Below are 10000 nucleotides of genomic sequence, written 5' to 3'. Positions count from 1 at the left end.
AGGGTGAGCTCCGCCTTCCGTGGCTCGCCCTCCTCCTCGTAATCCTCCTCCTCTTCCTCCTCCTCCTCTTCCTCCTCCTCCTCCTCCTCTTCGTCGTCGTCCTCCTCCTCCTCCTCGGCGCTGTTGGAGGAGTTGCTGTTCATCTCGGACTCCGTCATGGCGCGGTAGGCGGCGTCCTCGGCGATCTTGCCCAGGTTGAGCAGCGACTTGGCCACCAGCTCGTCGTAGTTCTCGTACTCCTCGTTGTTGTTGTCGTCCTTCTCCCCCGTCGCGGCGTGCTGGCCGGGTTTGGGATGGCCGCCGCCGCCAACGCTACCTTCGTCACCGCCGCTGCTCATCTGATCATCCTCTGTCAGGCGGGAAGAAAAAAGGAAACGTAATTACATTTCCGTCATTCTATTTTACTGATAAATCAGATTTCTGGGCTTGGCTCGTCCAAATTGGATAAGGAACTCTTTGCATCCCCTTAATAATGTACTTTGAGAGTCTTAACCACAGCTTGCGTACTGAATAGTGAATCAGCAGAGGAAGTAGAGTAATATGGTTGGAGGGAACATCCAGCGGGAGACGCCAGCCTCATCCCTGTAGAAGAGTCCTCCGATCTGTTGACACGCACCCTTGATGGGGGGCGGCTGTAGCTCAGTTGGTAGAGCGGGTCGTTCAGTGATCGAAGGGTCAGCGGTTCGAATCCCAGCTCCGACTGTCCACATGTCGAAGTGTCCTTGAGCAAGACACCTAACCCCAAATTGCTCCCAATGAGCAGGTTAGCACCTTGCATGGCAGCTACCGCCATTGGTGTGTGAATGGGTGAATGAGAGGCCATTGTAAAGCGCTTTGAGTGCCGCTAAGGTGGAAAAGCGCTATAGAAGTGCAGTCCATTTACCATTTACCATTTGAGAATGTAATTCTTACACACAACATCAATTTGAAACTATACAAGGTGTAATGGTAGTGAGGACACGATCGATACTTACTGTAAGTTGCCTCATACTCTGCCCTCAGCCTTTCAGAAATCATTTAAAGACTCAAGAAGAAGATTTTTAGAACTCCATTCTGTGTGATGGTTTAGTAACCGCCATTAAGGGAGAGCGTGTGAGATCGAACTACTATTGAAACAGTAATGGGATAAATTACCCTTCTCAATGTGTTAAGGTCAAATATGACCTGTTTTCAAGTAAGTATATAATTAAAAAGTTTCTAGTTTTTTTTATTGGAACAAGGCTTTGTGATTTCCTCAAAAAAGCTACAGTATGTAAACACAACAAAACCAACTGTCACCATTTAATCAATTCTCAAGTCTTAAAGAAAAAAAAGTCTGTGGTGTTATTGGTCAAATATGACCGGGCAGAGAATATTGGCTGTTGATAGTGTATCACTGCATGGTTATAAATGCATAATAAGTTAGTTATAATAATTTATACCATGGTCTGGGTGAATACTCGATTCTGATTGGCTGGATGGATGGTTGTTAAAACCCTATATTGCACACCTTATAATGCACACCTCGGCTGAAGTTTAATCACCGTTCTAAATCATTGCGCCATTAAACCCATGTTAACTATGGGATGTTACATAACATGTTTCGCTGTTTCAACATTCCAATGTAACAGCCTTTTAATGTCAATTTTAGGACTGTCCGTCAGTTTATCAAGTCTTTTTTTTTTTTCACCAGACAAAGTGAACACGTAGATTCCCAATATGTGGTCTGTTTGTCAAAATAAAGCCTGTTTGAAAATATGTCCTAGCTTTGTCGGTTCCTCGTAGTGTCTCAGATCCTAGTAGCCCAACTAGATTCATCCACCTGTATCTATAGCAACAGTAAACGGCTTTGATCGCTGAGCTCTTTGATGTTTCTATGGTGATTGGTTACAAGCTATCAACTGCCAACTAACGTTATTAACTTCAGGCTGTCTGGCAAGTGGCAATGATAAGCCAGATAACATTACAACCATGGATGTATTAATAGAATAGGTTACAACGCATATAACATGGAAATGGAGGTTATTCGCCTTATTCACCTGGCAGCCATATTGGTCAGTCTGACGTAATTGGGGGTGCGGATGCAGAAGTGCCCGTTGACTTCAATGTTAAAAGTTCACTGTAAAAACACCACTTCAAGAACCAAAATAGTCAAAATAACAGGCTGAATACACTATCGGGGTTACAAACTCATCATTACCAGACTCTGATTGTTTTTCACTGCCGTTGTTTTCGCGTTTGGAAATACATGGGAGTGAATGCAGCTGACGGCTAACTATGGCTCATTCACCTCCATGTATTTCCAAACGCGAAAACAACGGCAGTTAAATCACGGGTCAAATTTGACCCGTTAACAACAAAGTGGGTGGAACTTTCTAACAGATTAACGTGCAGCAAGACGACGCTGGAACTGGAAGCAACATTCAGCGCGACACCCCGACTGGTTCCTCAGGTCTGTGTTAAGCGTAAAACGCGCCATTAGATTGGTCTAATGAAGTGAACCGTCGCGTCTCTCTATTCATCACTCTCCAGCTTCTCGCTTTCTCTCCCATCAACACAAATCTTTAGAATTCCTTTTACTGCTTAATTGATTCCGACAGGCAGCAAAAGGTGACTGAACCTCTTGTGTCAGTAATTTCAAGCACCCACTCTCCGGAGCGCTTCCAGTCGACCCCTCGCACACGCGTTCCCCTGACCGTCAAAGAGCACATCGCTCACGCCGCTGCCTCATCTGCCATCATTCCGGCTTGTATAGAATAAATGTGACTTTGATTTCCAGACGGAAAATCACCTGACGAAACGCTAACTGAAGTGTAATCTTCTGTGATGAAGAATTAATTATCGGCGGTCCAGCAGCTCGTTGGCGAAGGCTGTGATGCAGCGCGCGGGAGAAGGAGACGATGCATGAATCGTTCATGCGTGAACCCAAACACACCGTGCACATGGTGGGCAGGACATGTGTGTCTATTAATGTCATTCATACAGAACATACAAGTAGGCACACACACGCACGCACACACGCACGCACGCACGCACGCCATCCAATCTAATGATAGCAACACGATCAAGGCGTACGGGTGAGGCTCTGGACCAGTGAAAGAGGGCCAGTAACGAATGACCAAGCACACGTTTATTTCTCCCCAAGCCTTTGGAAGGCCTTCGTACAGTAGCCGCACTGTATAATTTGTGATGGTTTATAACATGGCTCAGGAAAGCAATTTGAAGAGCAATCAAGGTATACAAAAGGGATAGGGAAGCGAAGCAGATTGGAGAAGGGGAAGAGAGAGAGATGGCGCCTCGGTGAATTGGCTTTGGATTAGCAATGCCGCGGCGCACGGTGGCACTGAGGGACACGGGGACGGCGGCCACAATGCCACCTCTATTACAGTTATGAGATTGGAATCTGCCTGTGGCACTTCTGTCTTGGGGGACACGCCGGCTATGATAATGCAGGCAGAGAGACTTATCTGCATTTCCGCTGGAATGAAAAGAGGGAGACGTATACAGAGAGGGAGAGAGAGAGAGAGAGGGAGAGAGAGAGATATGTAAAGATAGGTAGCGTTTCAGACGGGAGATGAAACGATGTGTTTTTGTCCTCCCATCCCAAGATGGCAGCAGGTCAACGGGATGAGTCGCTAAGATGTTGGCTATAATTAAAATCATCCATCCAGCGCACTGGAACCCATGCATACAAATATGTTCCTGTGGCTGTAGACTTAGCGGAGATGCTAACGGGGGCGAGAGGTTGGGCGTGGTGGGAAATGCAGGTGCCGTTGACGCTTCGGACAATATTTCAGACCGCAGATACAGTATAATATGTGGCACAGCGACGCATGGCTTTGACCGTGGCGTCTCTAAATCAGCCCGCGCTAGTCTGAGGACGTGATTCTCACACGCCTGAGACGGACGCTGAGGAAGCAGGTGTAGACATCACGTCAGCACGTCTGGCGCCACGCGGCGGTCAGGGTTAACGCGCTCGTCTTTCAGAGCGTCCAACCCTAATTGGACTTGAAGGCCTCGTCAGGCCCCGTCGGGCGCGCGGGGGTGCACGGAGGAATCTGTTGAAGGGAGAACCGGCCAAATCAAGTGTTCTCTCATGTCGGGAGGAGAGATGAGACTCAGGGGATCTTAGCTAAATCCCGCTCTCCAAAACCCATTAGATTCCATTCGATGAGATTCAACTTTATTGTCAACATACAGCACAAGTACAGTACATCGAAACGCAGTTTAGAATCCAACCAGTGTGCAAATTAATAATAAGTGCAGGTGCAATATACAATCTACAGGTGATAGTCTACGATAAATACAGACTAGATATGCAGATACAGCAATACAGTGCATTCTGTAAAGGTATGCAGGTATTCTAAAAAAAAACTACAACAACCGTATAGCCTTGTTGTCTTTTGCCCGGATCAGACTGGACTCATTGTCACCAAACGTAAAGGTAATGTATGAAAAGTAATTTTTGCTGTCTGTAAACCACAATACCTACTTCACAAACTACAGCATGCTGGCGTTCTATTAATGGGAGGAGGGGCTTAGCGTTTAACATCTTTGAACGTGTTGAGCTGTCAGTCGATGTACCGTGGTCTGGGCGTGGCGCTCTTGACAGGACGGTTGGCAGCAAGCTACTGTGGAGGGTGTTAAAACGGCCATCTCCACAGTGTGTGTGCGTGTGTGTGTGTGTGTGTTCGTGCGTGTGTACTGTATGTGTGTGCGTGCGTGTGTGTGTATGTGTGTGTGTGTGTGCGTGCGTGTGTGTATGTGCATGAGTGTGTGTGTATGTGCGTGTGCGTGCGTCCGTGTGTGCGTGCATGTGTGTGCCTGTGCGTGTGTGTGCATGAGCGAGCCGGTGTGTGCACGAGCGAGAGAGAGGCAGATGGAAAGAGAGCGATGAGGCACGCTAGCTTTTAGCCTACGACTGAAAAATCCCCCTGCTGTAGGTAACAACAAATTGGGAAAACACTATCAATTAGAGAGTCTCCCCTCTAATAAAAAAGTCAGTTTGCTGCCAAAGCGCCTCCTTTCCAGGTGGACATGTTTTGATCATCCGGTAAATAAAATAAATAAATAACGGTTTCACGTAGTCGCTTCACTATATCACAGTATATACCCGCTGACAGCCGGAGCAAAGGCAAAGAAAAGAGACGTAAATAAATTAATAAATCACGCGTGAAACACAGCAGATCAAAGGAACCGACCTATCAGAGTTTGAACAAGACAATGCGAGGCGAAGTTATGGACATGGCGTTCGTGACATGGTTCTAGGCTGTAATATGCAGAGGTGTCTCCGCGTGACGGACAGAACAAAGCCGAGGTGTCTCTGGGTTCTTCTCCCGGTACCGGGGAACCCTGTGATGCCCTTCGGCCGGGGGAGAACCGGATTAGCGTGAGGCGCATGCATATGTATGGCAGCAGGAGGGCTGTCCAAAAAAAAATCGAAGTTCGAAAAAAATTCAAATGTCTTTTTTAAAACGAAGTTCAAAACCTAAATTTGAGAGTTTGAATATTGTAATATTATTAAATAATATTATTTATTGCTGTCCCTTGTAGGTTATTTAATAAATAGGATAAACATTTATAGGTTGCAATTTATTTACGGGCAATAATCCAATAATCCAGACCCAGCACCTTATACAAAGATGAAATTTAACACCTCAGCGAGGGGTAACAGTGTTCACAGTACAATATTACAGTCAAGGGTTATTTTATTAGGCTATTATATTAATCAAAAATATATATTTTTTTAAAATATAAAAATAAAAATTGAATATCGTTCGTGAGAAACCCGCTGAACGAGAGGAACCGAACGTTCCGAAAATGGAGATGAGGGGTAAAGCTGTTGTGTTGTTTGTGCATTGCACTGCATTTTGGGTATTTTTGTATTTGCGTCTTTGTACTGCGTTACTCTGTCCTGTCCCTCGTCCTGCACCCTGTCATCCTACGTCGTCTACAACAGCGTCTGCCTCAACCCTCGTCAAATTCCTAGTGTGTGTGAACCATATACATATGGTTCACACGTATGTTTTTTATGTCATGTCATGTTTGTTTTCGGGCATCTAGTGAGGATGCCTCCTGGGCGCCTCCCTAGGGAGGTGTTCCAGGCGTGTCCGGCTGGGAGGAGGCCGCGTGGTAGACCCAGGACTAGGTGGCGGGACTACATCTCAGCACTGGCCTGTGAGCGGCTAAAGATTCCCCAGGCAGAGCTGGTTGATGCTGCTAGGGAAAGGGATGTCTGGGGCCCCCTGCTGGAGCTGCTGCCTCTGCGACCCGACCCCGGATAAGCGGATGAAGAAGAGATGTTTGTTTTTGCTGTGGCCTAACAGCCCCTGGGACCATGATGGAAATAAGGGTTTTCTCTTTCTCATGTCATCCTTTGGATTCCTGTCTGTGTTTTTAAATCCATCAATAAATCAAATCAAATCAAATCAAAACCATATACATGGCTAATAAACAGGTCTTGAGTCTTAATGAGGAGAATGCATCTCCTCTGTCTAATGTCGATTAGACATTTTATGGTCCACTGGAATTGGAACGCAATTCAGATCAATCATGTGTGATAATGTGCGATTAACCACAAAGAAATGCTCACCTTGGCGTTGACATTGCTCCTCCTCCTCTTCCTCCTCCTCCTCCTCCTCTTCCTCGTACTCCACCTCGTCTTCCTCCTCCTCTGCTTCTCCTTCCTCTACCCCGTCCACCTCCTCACCCTCCTCCTCCTCCTCCTCCTGCTCCACCTCTACCTCCTCCTCCTCCTCCTCCACCTCCCCTCTCTCCACCTCCCCATCCTCCTGCTCCATGTGATCCTCGTTGTCCTCCGAGTATCCCTCCTCCTCCTCCTCTTCCTCCTCCACCTCCCCCTCCTCCTCCTCCTCCTCCCCCAGCTCCAGCTCTTCCCTGTCCTCCATCTCCTCGGTTCCGTCCGATTCGTAGCACTCCTCCATAGTGGAGTTGTCCATGTGGGCTATGAAGGTTTTCCTCTTTGAGGCAGGCTCAAGCGTCTGTCTGTCCAGGATCTTCCTTTTCTTGGCCAGCGGGCAGCCGTACACACTGCAGGGGAGAGAGAGGAGAGGAGCCGTTAGCCGTTAGCTGTTAGCCGTTAGCTGCCATCCATTAGCATCACCTGACTTAGCCGCTAACGCAGCTACGCTAGCCTGTGCCAAAACCCTGTGTAGCCTACTTCTGTCAAGTAGGCTAGACACAGCAAAAATAATAATAATACAGCAAACTTGGAGACAACACAACGACAAAACAATGTTAAGATAGTTAAGAGAGTACATTTTCAGCGAGTGACTTCCCACACAAAATGGCTAACGACAATCCCAACATGGTAGTTCCACCAGAGAGAAAACTGATTCAAAGTTTATTTAACAGACCTCTAATGGTGCTTATAATCATTAGTGAGCTCCATTAGTAAAATGACTCTCTAAATGTTCTCCTTCACCACGTACCGTACAAGATTACAGGAAGAAGGATTGTCAAGGTAAGTAAAAACAAAAGCCGGTCGTCGTTAAAGAAAGATAATCACATTCCTAATACATAGAAAGAACTTATGTTCAAAGAAATGATGTGCCCCTTAACTTTGGCTAGCTAGCTGCAGAGGAACGCACCGCGTTCCTGTAGGTTCGACTTTGGTGGAAGACGACAACCTGTGGTATGATTAATTGAATCTTGCCGAGGCGCCAAGGGTTTAAAAGTATTCTCTGGATCCCCTTTGCAGCAGGGGGACAGATTCTAATCTGCTAATCTGATAATCGGTGTATTCGCTCAGGGTATTGATCATAGGGGATTAATCCATTTCACTCATCAAACCTCAAGGAGCCTGGAGCCGGCATCAACCTGTGTGTGTGTGTGTGTGTGTGTGTGTGTGTGTAGAGCCCCCATTTCCCTGTCCAATAAACCCACACAGACAGGGCCCAATGAGCAATGCACAGCGTGTGATGAGTACAAAGCCCCCCCCCCCCCCCCCCCCGTAGCATGGAAGAGAGGCCCCCAGACTGGCTGAACGCTCACTCAGGGGCCACTCAGCTGTAAAATATCCCTGATTCCAATTTTACAAGCCCCAAATGTTTACCTTTTTCTCCACGCTGCCTGGAGCGAGCGCTAATGTGAGCAAATAGATGACATTTTTGAAAAGAGGAGAGAGAGGCGTGCAGCTATCATCGCCGGTTAAGGTGTAGCGCCTCGGAGATCTACAAGCGATATGTCCCTCTCCCGAGACCGTGATCACGGTAGCTCGATTAAGAATCCTGTCCTTCTCGCTCACTATCGTTATCAACGTTTCGGCCTTCGACTTCACGTTTTGAGGATGCCATGTGAGGAAGTTTAGGGAAAGGGAAATGGCTGTCCGTTATGTTCCATGTTGTCTGTAGGCCTACATATTGTGTGCACTGCACATTACCAGAATCAATCAATCAATCAATCAATCAATCAATCAAAGCTTTATTTATATAGCGCATTTCATACCCAGGGGCAACACAATGCGCTTTACAGAGAACAAGGGAGGTGGGCATACGACCCACCCCTACATATTCCAGAGGGAAGCAAAAAAACAGTAATCACCCGGGGACCAGATAAGTGAGCTGTAAAAATTCTTCCCTGACCACAGAATAAACCCAGTTGACGTTTATGCACCTTTATCCAGTCGTCTGTCCACTGTTATATTCATTAAATGGTTTCCGAGCAGCCTACCCAGGCGCTGCTTGTTGCCATATTCTTCCCCCCGGACTTTACATTCAGGGAGGTTGGTAACTCTGTCCCTGGAGGGGGCCTGTCTCTGTCTCTCCACGCTGTTCTCCTCCTAGAGCACACGGTCTCTCTTCCCTTCTCTCCTTCTGCCTCTGTCTCTCCACCCCCCCCCCCCCCCCCCCACCCCACACACACACACGCACACACAATCCATCTTCCGGAACACACTCCAGTCCTCGACTCGACACACACACGCACACACGCAAACACAATCCATCTTCCGGAACACGCTCCGGTCCTCGACACACACCCCCCCCCACACACACACACCCCCCCCCCCACACACACACACCCACCCATCACACATGCCCAAAACAGTCCCGGGCGTCCGTCCATCCGTCAGTCAGCCGGCGACAGATAGGCAGGCCCGGTTGGCAGCCTCAATCTCACCAAGCCCGGGGATTACCTAATAGTCTGACCCCTGCACCCACAACCAGGGGCCTCATTTCATTAATCTAAGCCCCCACACGGAAACTCATTCCCTGCCTGACAGCCGGGCCCTCTCCCCCGGGTGGGGGTCCGTGGTCGGCGGCAGCGGGGGGGGGGGCGGGGGGCAGCCAGAGCCCCGTGATCAATAGTGCTTGTGACCAAACATCTCAGAAGCACATTAAAACGCCACTCATCCTGGAACCCTGTACCGTGGCCCCTCCTAATAAATCAAGGTTTGTCCCAGCAGGCTAGGTCCTGCCAAGGCAGGTGGGGGGGTGGGGGGGGTGGGGAGGGAGGGGGGGGGGGAGGAGGTGGGGGGTCAGACGTGGAGAGGAATGAAAGGAGGGAGAGAGGGAGAAAGGAGAGAGGGAGGAAGGAGAGTGTAGGAGAAGGAGGTGTTGTAGCAAGCCCCCCCCCTCGGAGCCAGCGAGGCCCCTCCCCCCGTCCCGGCCCCGGCCCCGCCCCCTCGCCGCGCCTCAACCCGGTGGAGGAGCAGCAGCGGTGCCAGGTGGTTAACAGGGTCGGGTATGGGCCTCACCGGTGGCTAGGGGACCAGAGGGTCACTCAGCTCATTCAGAAACACCGGCCATCTTTGGTGCAGCTTATTGCAGTGAAACCACCAGCAGTTGGAATTTTGTTAAAGTTGAAAATTAATATCATTCCATCGCTCTTATGGGATCATTCAACACTCATTTCTGCAGTACGTGCAGATGTGGTTGATAATGGCAAAATGTGAAAAAAAAATTCCCCCCCAAGCCGGCAGAAACATATGCGAAAAAAAGTTTTTCCCCTTCACTCTAAAACTCTACTTCATTACTCGCAACAAAGACTTTATTATATGCAT

At 48.4% G+C, this 10000-nt stretch overlaps 1 protein-coding gene across 1 annotated transcript in view; it reads right to left on the bottom strand.

Moving 5' to 3' along the window:
* The window catches only part of LOC311309171 (myelin transcription factor 1-like protein), a gene marked incomplete at both ends in the record, with an annotated part of 53153 nt that overhangs the window by 29957 nt on the left and 13196 nt on the right, over positions 1 to 10000 (bottom strand). The window contains 2 exon segments of the mRNA XM_084438350.1: positions 1 to 349; positions 6572 to 7029. The exon segment at positions 1 to 349 is cut by the window's left edge and continues 773 nt beyond it. Of these exon segments, the coding sequence (XP_084294476.1) occupies positions 1 to 349; positions 6572 to 7029 (807 nt within the window).

This window comes from Borostomias antarcticus (genome assembly GCF_949987555.1).
Source record: "Borostomias antarcticus genome assembly, chromosome: 5".
In the NCBI taxonomy this organism is placed as follows: domain Eukaryota; kingdom Metazoa; phylum Chordata; class Actinopteri; order Stomiiformes; family Stomiidae; genus Borostomias; species Borostomias antarcticus.
Note: the sequence above shows the minus strand (reverse complement) of the source record. Positions and strands in the feature narration are given on the sequence as shown.